Source organism: Notamacropus eugenii, chromosome 6 (genome assembly GCF_028372415.1).
Source record: "Notamacropus eugenii isolate mMacEug1 chromosome 6, mMacEug1.pri_v2, whole genome shotgun sequence".
NCBI classification, from domain to species: Eukaryota; Metazoa; Chordata; class Mammalia; order Diprotodontia; family Macropodidae; genus Notamacropus; species Notamacropus eugenii.
In genome coordinates this window covers 883986-898477 of record NC_092877.1, presented here as the reverse complement: position 1 = coordinate 898477, position 14492 = coordinate 883986, and the positions used below count along the sequence as shown (strand labels likewise).

Genomic DNA, 14492 nt, shown 5'->3' with positions numbered 1-14492 from the left:
CTGATGTATTATTCTCAGTTATGCTGGGTAGGTGATTCTTGGTTTTACACCTGTTTCCTTTGACCTCTGTAATATATTCCAAGCCCTTGGTACCATAGTGTAGAAGCTGCTAAATCATGGGTTATCCTGACTGTATTTACACAATAATTGAATTTTTTTTCTTTTTGGCTGCTTGTAGCGTGTAATCCTTGACCTGGAAATTCTGGGATTTATCTACAATATTCCTAGGAGTTTTCCTTCTGGGCACTCTTTGAGGAGGTGATGGGTGAATTCTTTCCATTTCTATTTTACCCTTTTACTCTAGAATATTAAAGCAGTTTTCCTTGATAATCTCTTGGAAGATGAAGTCTAGGCTTTTTGTTTCATTGTGGTTTTCAGGTAGACCAATAATCTTTAAATTATTTCTCCTGGATCTATTGTCCAGGTCAGTCTTTTTTCCAATGAGATATTTCATAATGTCTTCTATTTTTTCATTTTTTGTTTTGTTTTATAATGTATTGGTTTCTCAAAATATCATTAGCTTCCACTTGCTTCATTCTAATTTTTAAAGAACTATTTTCTTCAGTGAGCTTTGAACCTCCTTTTACATTTCGCTAATTCTGCTTTTCAAAGCATTCGTCTCCTCATTGGCTTTTTGAGCCTCTTTTGCCATTTGGGTTAGTCTATTTTTAAATGTGTTATTTCCTTCAGCATTTTGTGGTCTCCTTTAGCAAGCTGTTGAACTGCCTTTCTTGATTTTCTTTCATTGCTGTCATTTCTCTTTCCAATTTTGCCTCCATCTCTCTTACTTGATTTTAAAAACATATATTTTTTGAGATCTTCTATGGCATGAGACCATTGAATATTTTTTTTTTGAAGCTTTGGATGCAGAAGCCTTGACCTTGTTGTCTTCTGATTGTATGCATTGCTCTTCCTCATCTGAAAGTATGGAAGAAAATACCTGTTTCAACAAGAAAGTAACCTTCCGTAGTCTCATTTTTCCCCTTTGGAGGTATTTTTCCAGTGAGGTGCTTGACTTTTGAGTCTTTTGCGAAGTGGAGGGTATACCACCCTAAGCTTCAGAGATTTATGCAGCTGTTCTGTGAGATATCTCTAGGTACCTGTAAGGTTTTTGTTCCTCCAAGGGGGCGTAATCAAGAGAGAGAATTGCAATCGTTTCCTGGCCTACAGTTTGGTGTGTGAGCAACCAAAAGCACTCTTTTCTGCCCTGGAACTGCAAATAGGATTCCTTCTGGTCTGGGCTACTCATCCACCTTTGGTATGTGCCTTCATTCAACTCTCCTGTTCAACTCTTCATTCAACTCACCAATATTTTTCTCTTTATCTTTCTAGAAACCTGAATTTTGTATCATCAAAATATGTTGAAATTAAAATTACAAACATTTAATGATTGCCATAGAATTCAGAAACGATAGTAGTTAATCTCCACATTTTACAAATCTGGTAATGAAAATTCACAATGAGAATTGACTTCTTCAGTGTCACACACCTACTAAATGACAGAATTGGATTCGCTATTAGGGGCTTAGTGTGCATACACAATGTACTATATCTTGAACAAAAAATACAATTTATCAAATCTTACACAGGAAAACAACATTGTGTATTCTTTTATAATTACAAGGTGCTATTAATTTTTTTAATCAGTTAAGACTGAGATGTGATTAACTATCTTAATCACATGCCCTCTTTATAGAAGTTGTTAAATTTGATAAAAATAAAAAAGACCAAAGTAGCATCTGTATTAAAATTATGGAGATGTTTAAAAACTCATTAGACTAATATACTTCTTTGTTTTAGGATTTCTTAGTCTTTTTATATGCCACATATTTCCTTGGCCACCCGGTGTGAATAATGGAATCTTTTCCACTATGCTGTTTTGAAATAATTGAAGGATTTTTTTTTTTTAAATCAAGGATTAGTTGACATAAAGATAGCCTTTCCCATTCAAGTTCATGGATTCCATGATATCTCTCCACTGACTTGAGGCTAAGAATCCCTGCTCCAGTGGCTTTACTGATTGTAAGTGTTTCTTTGACTGGAGAGACTCTGGAAAGCCACTAAGGAGTGATTTCCTCCCACCCCCCCCTGCCCAGGTAAAACTCAGAAGTTGGTGCTTCCCTCCTGGCAACTGTATATGAGGAAGAGCAAAGCATACCATCGGAGGGAGACATGAAAATCAAGGTTTCTAAGTCCAAAAGTATCAAAAATTATATGCAGTAGTCTCAGGTCATGAAAAAACTCAAAAAAGATTTTGAAAATCACGTAAGAGAGATGGAGGAAAAATTGGGAAGAGAAATGAGAGTGACACAAGAAATTCATGTATTTCTGGGTTCCAGGAGCCAAGATGGCAGAGTGTTTGGTAATTGCTGTCTCCCTGCGCTTTTTGACCTTGACAAGCCCAGATAATATCTCCCCGGAAATATCTTGGAAGAGTGGGAATAGCAGAAAGAGCAAACAGTCTCTTAGTCTGTGAGCCCAGGAGGATCGAAAAGGAGGGTCCCCCTTGCTGTAGCTGAAGGGGACCAGTCTCATTTTTTCATCACGGCTTTCTAGTAGATCAATAATCTTTAGATTTTCCTTCATGAATCCATTTCCGAGGTCAGTTTTTTTCCAGTTAGATACTTGGTATTTTCTTCTATCTTTTCCTTCTTTAGATTCTGTTTGACTGATTCTTGATATCTCATGGCTTCATTAGCTTTCATTTACCAGGTGCTAATTTTTATCAAATTGTTTTCTTCAGTTAACTTTTGCATCTCCTTTTCCATTTGGCCAATTGTTCCTTTTATGGAGTTATTTTCTCCAGTTAGATTTTGTACTTCCTTTTCCATTTGTCTAATTGTCCTTTTAAATTCTTTTCTGAATTCCTTTTTCATATTTTTAAAGTCTTTTGTCAGTTTTCCTTCTATTTCTCCATTTTGGCTTTTAAAATTCTTCCCCAGCTCTTCCAAGACGGCTTGTTGTGCTTCAGACCATTTCATAGTCCTTTCTGAAGTTTCAGATGGGAGTACAGTCTTAATACTGACCTCTTTGGTATACGTGTTTCGGTCCTTGTTCACATTGATATCTTCCTGAATCCAGGATCTTTCCATTTATGGCAGTTCCTCCCTTCCATCAATATAATCCTATTTTAAAATTTCTTTTGTCATCTCATGTAACTCTAAATCTCTCTGAGTATCACTTTCCACATCTAAAAAGTAAGGGATAAAAACACCTCTATAAAAATGACATGATAATCAGGTCAGACAATACACAAGTAAGGGATTTGGAAAGCACCAAGTGCTGTGACAAAGTAATGACCCTAACTTAAATCTTGTCAAACAAAATACTCACTCAATTCCCAAGTAACTCCATAGTTGAAGGTAGGGAAGGGGGAATAAATAGAAGAAATGTCGTTGGTATAAATTCTGGTATTAACAGTCAGATATGTTACACAAGGATAGAATATGGAAGAAGGGAGTGAACAGAACTATAAATTATGGTAGACGCGGTGAAGGGAGATTAAAATAAAATTTATAAAAGGTGTTACATTCTTACAGGTAGTGAGGTAGATGCAGCCTTGAAAAAAATTGACCTGGAAAATACATCCTGGAGAGATAACTTAAAAATCATTGCTCTTCCTGAAAACTATGGGAAAAAAAGAGGCTAGATATCATCTTCCAAGAAATTGTCAAGGAAAACCAACATGATATTCTAGAACCACAGGGTAAAAGAGACATGAAAAGAATTCACTGACCACCTCCTGAAAGAGATCTCAAAATGAAAACTCCTAGGAATATTGCAGAGTCAATTTACAGAGTTCCTAGGTCAAGGAAAAAGGATTACAAGCATCACGAAAGAAGTAATTGAAGAACTGTGGAAATATAATGAGGATAACACAGGATTTAGCTGTTTCTGCTCTAAGGGATGAAAGGGCTTGGAATATGATATTCTAGAGGTCAAAGGAGGTAGGATTAAAATATTGATTTTAATCATCTACCAAGCAAGATAGAGTATAATACTCCATGGGAAAATTGGAACTTCAGTGAAATAGAAAACTACCAGACATTCTTGTTGAAAAGAACAGAAATGAATAGAAAATTTGACTTTCAAATACAAGAACCAAGAGAAACATGAAAAGGTAAATAGAAAAGGGAAACTCATTAAATTGAACTGTTTACATTCCTTCATGTAATGTGTAACTCATGAGATCTTTTCCAGTACTGGACTAGTTAGAGGGAACATATATAAAGATACACACATACACACACATCTATCTGTCTATCTATCTATGTATACATACACACATATATACACATATGTATATATACACATATATGCATATGTATAATTTATTTTATGTTAATACTCCCAGACATGATTACAGTGTCTGCCTGCTTCCTAGTATGTTTTTTTATGATCAAATGAAATACTGTCTACAAGCAGACTTGAAAATTTTAAAAAATAACATGTAAATATGAGATTTCATTATTGTCAACATCAGTGTCATGTTTATCGCCCTGCTCCTTCCCATCACCTCCTCTATCAAATATTCTATTTCTGAATTATCTAACACATTCACCTAAATCTATCCTTACTGATATCACTGATATTACCTCTTTATAGGCTTCCATTCCCATGAACTTGAATCAGTGCATTAGCTTTTTAATGGATTTCTCAAACTCCATTCTTATCCACTATAAATCATTTTTTGAAATTATAACCTATTAATCTTCACTAGTTATTAATCTTATCATATCATTGTAGTCAAGGGTTCATCAAGGCCCTTACCAAAAACCTGAACAATCTATACCAAGTTATAGAATTACAAAATTTAAGAGGCAGATAAAAGTGATTATGAGGTATAGAAGTTTTACATTTTCAGATTTAGAATAGTCATATATTCAACATTTCAGATTTTGAGTTTATCATTTTTCAGGTTCTAAGAGATAAAATAATTGAAGAATACACATATTGTGTGGCTTATGTGAATATTATAAAGGATACAAAACTGACTTTAGAAAGAAGATGAAAACTATGCTAAAACTCCTTTACAGAAAAGTTCCTTGTTTAAATTTATGAAATTCTAGCGTTTAGTCTTTGAATGACTGAAATACCAAAAACACAGTATCCTTTCAAAACAAATTACCTTAATCTATTTCCAAGAGTCTAAAGAACAGTCTTTATCAATTGAGAAGAGGCAAACATGGAAGAAAAAAAAAAAAGAACTCCCCTCTTAAGAAGGAATCGCTATTTTTTTTTCTTTTCTCTCTGCTCTTCCAGACTACAGAAAGTAGAAGTGATGATGATGGGGTTGATAGTTTTCCCTCACTTCTGCTTGCCAAGAGAGATAATACTGGATCAAAGTAAGCACAGGAGGAAAAAAAGAACTTCTGTCATAGGAAAACAGACCATATTGAAAGAAAAGATATAATAGGCAAGAAGTTTGGGGAACAAATCTCAAACCTAGCATTGAAGCATGACATATTATTGATGGGAAATTCAATTGCCCTCTAAATCCATAAGATCTTTCTCCATGCCACAAAGTTATAGATAGATGTATATACCTATCTATCTATATATACACATGCACACACACATATATGTATATATGCACATACATGTATGCATACATACTAATGACATTGATTTCACCTTCCATTGTTCTTGGCTTCTGTATAAAAAAAAAGATTTATAGTTTTTAGAGTTATTGAACACAAGTTTTTTTTTTTTTAAATATCCAACTCAACATTCAGTTTTTTGTCTTTGAAGAACAACTTTTGGAAATTGCTTTGACTCTTCTGTTGATTTGTTGTTGCTTCTTTTTTCACAGATTGGTTAATATGCCAAAAAACGATGAAATGATAAATGTTGGAGAATATGTTGGAAAATTGGAACACATGCATTGTTGTGTGATTATGAACTGATCCAACGATTCTGGAGAGCACTTTGAAGCTTTGTACAAAGGGCTATTAAACTGTACATTCCTTTTGAGCCTGAAATAACACTAGTAGTTCTGTATGCTAAAAAATCATTAAAAAAGAAAAATCACATTGAAGAGAATGTCCTTTAATTGGGGAATGGTTGAACAAGATTTGGTATATACATATAATGGAATTATAGTGCAATATTACTATTACTATTGTGCTTTTGTAATGGTAGTCACAGCAGTATACCTTAGGACTGCTGCTGTGAATAATTTCAAAAGTCTGATAACATAGTAGAGGGAACTCTTTATTCAGCAATAAATTAAATGTTGTTCAATAAAGTAAAACGTAACATTCATAGCAACATCTTTAAACAAAATATATCATCTCACACTCAGTGCGTCATACAGTGCACAACACATATCATTTCTTCCCTAAAGTGAGGAGGTCCCAAGGGAAGGTCTTCCCTAGCATGACACATCCTCAGGCAGAAGCAGAAAATGCCACACCACCCACCCCTAAGTCACTGTAGGAAGAATCTCCTTAATACACAGTGTCTGTACCTTCTCTCATCTTGACTCAAGGCTGACTTTCAAACCCCACAGCTCCTCCTCCATGGGCCAATCACTCCGAGGTCTTGCCTGAGTTCACACACAGGTACCTCTCTGCTCATTATCTCAGCTCACAGGGACTGTTCCAAGCTCTTCCTGCTTCTGCCTGACAAGCAGGCTCCAGGGGTTCCTGCTCTCAGATTCTTTTTCAAGGAAAACAAAGCTTAACAGAAATATAACAACATTTATGACATTATGAGTGCCATCAAGACAGGACTACTGACTGAAAAATTAAAGCAGACGAAAAGACAGGACTTCTGCCTCAGAAATCAACACAGATCAACAGAAGGGGCATATATATCTCAAACATTCTTTCTGTTAGGCCTCGCCACAAGCGAGTTCCCCTAGTTCACTCATGCTCACTTCTCTCTCTCTGCTCTACTCTCTATCTCTCTTCTCTCTCCAAGCAATACAATGTGTGTGTATACACACACACACACACACACACACATATATATGTATGTATGTATGTATATATGTGTATATATATACATATATGTGGATAGATCTCTCTCTATCTCTCTCTGTCTCTCTGTATTTCTGTCTCTCTCTACATACATAGATAATTTTCAGTCAAAGGCAAAATTCAATCAAAGTCACTTGATTGGCTAAAACTCAATCCAGAAAAACAGCAAAAAAAAAAAAAAATCCTACTTTGCTTGCCATTACAACTAGAAGAAAGTATGAGAAGGCAGATTTCAGAACAAACCTGAAAAGACTTACATGAGCTGATCCTGAGTGAAGTCAGCAGAATCAGGAGAACATTGTACACAGTAACAGCAATAGTGTGCTATAATTATGTATGATAGACTTAGCCCTTCTCGGCAATACAATGACAAAGTACCATTATTTACCATATTCTTAGTCTTTCTCTATAATTCAATCAATATCCAGGTTGAAGTCTAATTTAATTCTTGTCCTGAGCAATACTTTCACATTTAGTTCATTCATCCTAATTCCTCATGGAATCCCTTCCACGGAACTCCAGATACAATGTCAATTCTCTTCTGTAAGACATTTACATTGAGTTCACTACCAGACTATCATCTGGTTGCAGGAAAATCACCTCTAATTTTCCATCACAACTTGAAACTCTGACTTTTGTTTTGTTTTTCCAAAACCTTCTTCAGGACTTGCCATATACGACACATATTCACCCTCATTCTTGTCACTGTATCACTCTAATTTGGGTTCAAATTGTATCTTGATCAGGTCTCCCTGAATACCTCCCCCTTCTTGTCAGTACGTAAGTGTATAAGTAGCCAGTCAGGTATATGGGGTATTATAGGAAAACTAGGCCCTTTTCAAGGCTGCACATTAACCTTTGGTGTCTATCTGGCACTCAACTCTCACGTGTGTCTCCAAGAAGCTGTAGCATGAGCAGTGACCACACCCCAGCAAAACTGTCTTAGTAGAAAGGCTAAACCAGGTTGAAAGGACCAGAAGGGCCTCAAACTCGTGGATGAGATGGGGGTGAGTGGGGTCTACTCCAAGTATGAGAAGATTTCCACTCAGAAGGGGCTGAGAACAATTTGTTCCATAAGCTGTGTTCCAAAAGGCAGATGAAGTAGATGCTGTGAAGCCCTTTAGAGCTTAGTAAGACATGGATGCCTCTCTCACTACCCACCACCGCCCCCATTGCTACCTGCTTCCCTTCACCAGCCCATCCCCTGATCCCATCCTGTCAGACTCTGTATGCTTTTCATTATTTGTCTTTGTGTTTCTGTGCTATGTGTCCCTACTTTTTCTTTGGTTACTAAAATATCATTACAGTCCCATTTCCCATTGCCACCATGGTCATTCTCAGAGGGTACTCAAAGAATCAATTCTGCTTGACCACATTTAATAATTTAATTATTTTGTAACGTGTCAATTCACTTTAAAGATTAAAGGGTTTGACTGGTTAACAAGAAAACAGATGTCATTTTCTTTTATCCTTGCAATCTTGAGATATTATTTAATTAATGCAAAAACATTTAATTAGTACAAATTGTGTGTATGGAGTGTACATATGTGTGTGCATACATATATACATACACATAAATAGACACATTAATATGCATATACACAGACACACACTTATTCTTACTATTGGGTAATGCAGAGATCAATAATAAACGAACCCATAGTTTTTTAAAATTATTTATTGACATTATTGTTAGATACTGCTCATACTAGAAAACATGAATATGGAAACAGATTTTGACACTATGGACTCAAGGAATAGATCAAGTTCAATGTTGCATGTCTTATTTTGATCCTATTACATTTTATCGTACCACAACTTCCTCATTACGTTCTTCATTTCTGTATTTCTCAGAGTATATATAAGAGGGTTCAGCATGGGTGCAATCACAGTGTACAACACAGAAAATTCTTTCTCACTACTGTTGTCACTGGGAGGTGGCACATAGGTATAGACACAAGGCAGAAAGAACAGGACTACAACCATGATGTGGGACCCACAGGTGGAGAGAGCTTTGCGTCTACCCTCTCCTGAGTGCATTCGAAGATTATACAATATGACTATGTAAGATGCAATAAGAACAAGAAAAGTAACCAAGCAAACCATCCCATTGTTAGCAATGACCATGATACTAACAACATGAGTGTCGGTGCAGACCAGTTTCAGGAGGGGCTTCACATCACATATGTAGTGGTCAATCTGATTAGGGCCACAGAAAGGTAACCAAAGGACCATGAGTAGCTGGGCAATAGAATGCCAAAAAGCCACTGCCCAGGCAGTCAATATGAGCATGTTACATCGGTGCTGGTTCACAATGACTCTGTAGTGCAAAGGTTTACAGATGGCAATGTAGCGATCAAAGGCCATAGATACCAGAATGAACATTTCAACACCTCCTAGCAAGTGAGCAGCAAAAAGCTGAGTCATACAGCAAGTAAAGGAGATGGTTTTGATCTCCACAGCTAGGTCTCTGATCAATGTGGGGATGATGGTGGAAGTATAGGCCAGATCTGTGAGGGCCAGGTGGCATAAAAAATAGTACATGGGTTGCTGAATCAGATGGCTACATGTGATGGTGATGAAGATGATGAAGTTACCCAGGAAGATTGCAAAATAACAGAGCAAGAAGAATGCAAAACATATTTTCTTCATCTCTTTGTTCATAAAAAGTCCCAAGAGAACAAATTCTGTGACATTGTTCTGATTTTCCATGTAGTTAGAGTAGGTGATAAATATAAAGTAGAATATTAATTAATCTGAAATTATGTGGAATAGGACAAATCGTCATTGGCATCTGTTATATGTATAGTGCATAAAATCCATTTTGAGATAATTTATAAAACAGAAGGTTATATTAGTGGGCAAACTGATTGTAAAACTTTAAATTAAAGTGTCTAACTTTAAATCATAGAATTAAAAACATTAAGTACATACCTGTTTTCTAATACTTTTTCAAGGTAAATAGATCCATTTTTACCTTCTGTTTCAAAATAATAACTTGAAATAATATGAACATATTTTAAATAATGATTATATATGAATATCTATCTATATATTACTGTATGTATATTTATATTTGTGTGTCTGTATATGTGTGTATGTGCATATACCCCACTCCTTAGGATAACTATAGTTGAAATAAATTTCAAAGTGTCTGGTTTTAGTTTAAAAGTTTTAATAAGGAATGACATAATTAATTCTCATAATCTAATATGTTTATTATAAGAGAAAATAAGCCTTCCTATTTTTTTCCATGGTGAGATGGTGCGATGGTGTAAATGAGAAGCAAAGTCAAGTCAAAATAAGCAAATCAGTAATGTCATGACATTTGATATTTAGCAAGGGAGGGAGGGAAGAGAAGGAGGAAAAGGGAAGCATAAAAAGCAGGACAAAGGCTTCTTCAAAATAATGATAATGGTATATCTTAGCTTTTTGTGTACCTTTGGAATGTTTTGGGCAACAATCTTCGTTCACTTAAGAAAACAAAAATTCACTGTTGCTATGACTGAAAATGATCCATCACTTCAGCTTAATAATATCTTATCCTGAATCTTTTCAAACACAGTGTGTAGATTTAATCTTCTTGGTCAGAGTTTTCTAGCTCCATAAACTTGATGGAATTTGGATTCACCAAGTTCTCCAACAGCCTTGGAAAAATTTAAACAGTAGTAATTTATCAGTTTTGTTTTCTTTCATGACTGAAGATTGTATATTCTATCATTTGAAATTTTCAAATCAAATGGATTAAATACTATGCCTGTCTTTCTTATGTAGCTAAATTTTAACTTTTATAATTTCCTCAATTTATATGCTTTTTAAATTTATCAATACATGTGGATGTTTAGTCACAAGCATTTCTCAGTTCACTGCTTTCCATCTCTCCCATTATGGAAACAAAGTTCCCCATCCCATTCCTGGCCAGATCTCCATTGTAAATTAAGAAAAAATTTTCACATACATTAAGAAGTATTTCAGTAGTCATCCTAACATGAAGGCTATCCAATATGAAAAAAAATGACTGTTTAAATATTATTACTAAACAAAAAAAAATAAAACATATATGAGCTGACTTTGATTGACCCAATGAACGATTAATTAGATTAATGGCATATGTAGAACCACTATTCTCTTCCAAGAAGGATAAAGGTTTCTCTGATTATTCCTGTATAATATGACTTCAGGGTGGGGATGGAAAAGCCACAGAAGCACTATTTGCAGAAAAAATATCGAGCTCAATCAGCCATATTCATTATTTGTCATATCATACGTTTCTGTGGGGAGACGGGAGACATCTGTTTTGTCATTTGTTCTCTGGAGCTAATATTGATCCCAGCCCTTTTTTTTGCTCATTAATCTATCTATACCATCCATCTATCATTTCAAATTTTAATCTATCCATCCATTCATCCATCATCTTACTATATATCCATCAATCTATCTTTTTTATCTCTTAATCTATCCATCTATCTATCTATCCATTTATGTATCTATTTGGTTTTTTCCCCTAGTAGTTCTTGATAGGAATGTTACTATACTCTTGATTTTAACACAAATAAGTAAAGTGTAATAGTCAACCACAATAAGGGATGTAGAATGACACAAGAGGAAGGAGCAATGATTTTAACCACTTCTTACATCAATTTTCCCAGAGTTTTGTGTATGGAAGCTATCCATATAACTATCCAGTAATACATAGCAATGAAAAACATGTACTGTTCTTCTCTGAGAGCAGATTTAAACTCCAAAGATAAAGAATCTTAACCTGAGATACTTACTCAAGAGCAGAGTTTCACATACGTGAGGAAAAGGAAATATTTTCTAAGGAAAGGAAATTTTGTTCTAAGATGTAGAGCTGTAAAAGGTATCTTGGGACAGTGGATTGAATTCCAGTCCTGGAGTCAGGAAGACCTAGGTACCTTGGTTCAAATTCAGTTTCAGATACTTACTAACTGTGTGACTCTGGCAAGTCACATAATCTTATTCAGTGGTGGGTAGGAACCTTCAGCTTTAAGTCCACACATGACCTTCTAAGTGCTTGGATGCAGTCTTTTGACTAAGTCCAAATTTTACAAAACAAATCCATTTATTAAGGGGATTTGCTCTGTGAAGTTTGGATTCAGTCAAGTGACTGCACTTGAGGACCTAAAGGGTGACATGTGGCCTGGAGTCCACAGGTTCTCTACTCCTGACCTTGTTTGCCTCTGTTCCCTAATCTGTAAAACGAAATGTAGAAGGAAATGGCAAAACAATCAAGTATCTTTACCAAGAAAACCACCAAAGGGAATCTGAAGAATATGACCTTACTGACACAATTGAACATCAACCACTGATGGATTTTACAGGCAGGATGACTTACAAGGTAGATCACGCTGAATTGGGAATGATCAGATCTGAGTTCAAATCCACTCTGCCCTCAACCATGTGACCACTAATGTCTCTGTGATTTTGTTTCTTCATGTGTAAAATGAAAAGATTTACCTAGAAGATTTTAAGTATATTTTTACCTTCAAATCTATGATGATTCTGTCTCCAAAGTCTCCTTTTCAAGCCTAATAATCACACGAATAAAGTGACATTTTCAGAGACACTCACTCAGTCAATCAGAAGTTTAGTGGAGATTCAAATTTAAATCTGAAATTTAGGGAATTTAAATGGTTTAACCCTTGCGATATTGCTATATAATGGTTAGAGTCAAGATCTAAACCTCTCTGGTTTATACAGTTTTATTTATTTGTTTTCTAATATATTGCATGGGTATGCCCTAGGTAGTCCACAAATACTTGTGACAGTGAAATGACTCTTAAGGGACAAAAAAGATTTTTCCAGCATCATTAGGAGCCTAGTGATGCCTTAACTAAAGTTTTTCACATCAAGAACATGTTTTCTTTAATCCTAACCTTAAGAAGTAACGTTTTATATCCTTAATATTCAATACCTTTAATCTCAGGCATACTCTTTGGTGGGGGAGTGGTTTAATAAAAAATAAGCTCATTGGGGGAGGGTGAGCATATGACTTATGATCATATAAGTATCTGAGATGGGGAAGTAGGAATCCAGGTGATCTAAGATAACAAGAGTATGGGTTTTGTAGGAAAAAAAACTTCAAAGATTGCCTTTTTAACTTATCTGTCATGTGTATTTAAAAATATTGAATAAACATTGTTAAAAATTTGATGACAGATGTTATTAGGGACAATCAAGTTCTAAAGCCAATGAATGCAAATGTGTCCAAGAAAACTTACATTATATCACAAAAGAAGAAGACAAATTCATTCATAGGAGATGTGCTCCCAGAAAAACAAAAAAACATACCTCTTACCAAGCAGTGAAGACTGATGTCTGGTCAAGCATTACTGGTAAATATAGGCTAGTGTTGTTTCCCAAGAGAATGGTCTGTTTTTATTAACAGGTGGAAGTTGGAGAAGTTAGTTTCTGCCAGGAGATTTCAATTCACTGTAAGGAGGGAGCAAACCTGGAAATCTGGAAGCGATTACTTTTTTTCCATGACTTGGAGTTCAGAAAGCAAACAGATTTTCCATGTTATTGACTCCACACAAAATATAGTCCATTAACTGCTTTCTTTGGAGTCACAGAGAAAAGTCAACTTAAAGGCTTTTGAGGTACCTTTGGGAGTTGGTCTCCTGGAAACATTTCCAAACAACTTAGAAATGCAAAGACAAATTTCAGGAATACTCAATGAGTCAATCAGTCAGTTGTTCAACCAAGCATTTATTAAACACTTGCTATCTACCAGTCAAGTCTACACAATTGAGGAAAAGAGGTGTGATGCAGTGACTACCTCAGAGTCAGGAAGATCTAAGTTCAAGTTCAGACTCTGGCAGAGATTGCCTGTGTCACCATAAAAAAAAAAAAAAAAGGATTAATCTTTTAGTGCTCCAAAGCACAGTGCACTATTAAAAAGCAAGTAGTTTTCCACATTAAGAGGAAAGATGCCTTTATCAGGTGACATCAAGACGACGCAGTGGATAGAGCACCAGCCTTGGAGTCAGGATGACCTGAGTTGAAATATGACCTCAGACACATACTAGCTGTTTGAACCTGGATCCAATTGCATGTCCCTCCCCAAAAAAGCTTTCATCAGGGGTTCTATATAACAATGTAATACTAGCTCTACTTCAAAATTAGAAAATAAAATTTTAAATGTAACAGACTCCATTCAAGACGCTGAGGATACAATCAAAAAGTAAATGATCTTTGCCTTTCAGCAGCTTATGGTCTACTGGATAAAAAAAAAGCAAAAACAAACATGTATATATTTAAGTGGATTTCACTAAGGTATCAGATCCCTTTACCTTTATCATTCAATTCAACCCCTTCATGTAAGAGAAACATAGAAGTTACCTGGGTTGTCCATATGTCCACATATGGATTCTGTTCATTGATAAAATATGACAATTTAAAAACTGTAGATCCGCATTTCCCTTCAATATCTGAGTGAACATTTGAGAAGAAGCCATTATATATTATATAAGTCCACCCCATTACAGA

At 35.4% G+C, this 14492-nt stretch overlaps 1 protein-coding gene and 1 long non-coding RNA gene across 2 annotated transcripts in view; one reads left to right on the top strand and one right to left on the bottom strand.

Moving 5' to 3' along the window:
- The window catches only part of LOC140511502 (uncharacterized), a 189400-nt gene extending 183374 nt beyond the window's left edge, over positions 1 to 6026 (top strand). Inside the window, exon 3 of the long non-coding RNA XR_011969572.1 lies at positions 5813 to 6026. This is a non-coding gene — a long non-coding RNA (uncharacterized lncRNA). The remainder of the gene's footprint in view (positions 1 to 5812) is intronic.
- Positions 6027 to 8780: 2754 nt separating this feature from the next.
- Positions 8781 to 9695, bottom strand: LOC140511501 (olfactory receptor 4P4-like). The gene has a single exon (XM_072620634.1). It carries the CDS (start codon positions 9693 to 9695, stop codon positions 8781 to 8783), a length of 915 nt encoding a protein of 304 aa, XP_072476735.1.
- Positions 9696 to 14492: the final 4797 nt, after the last annotated feature.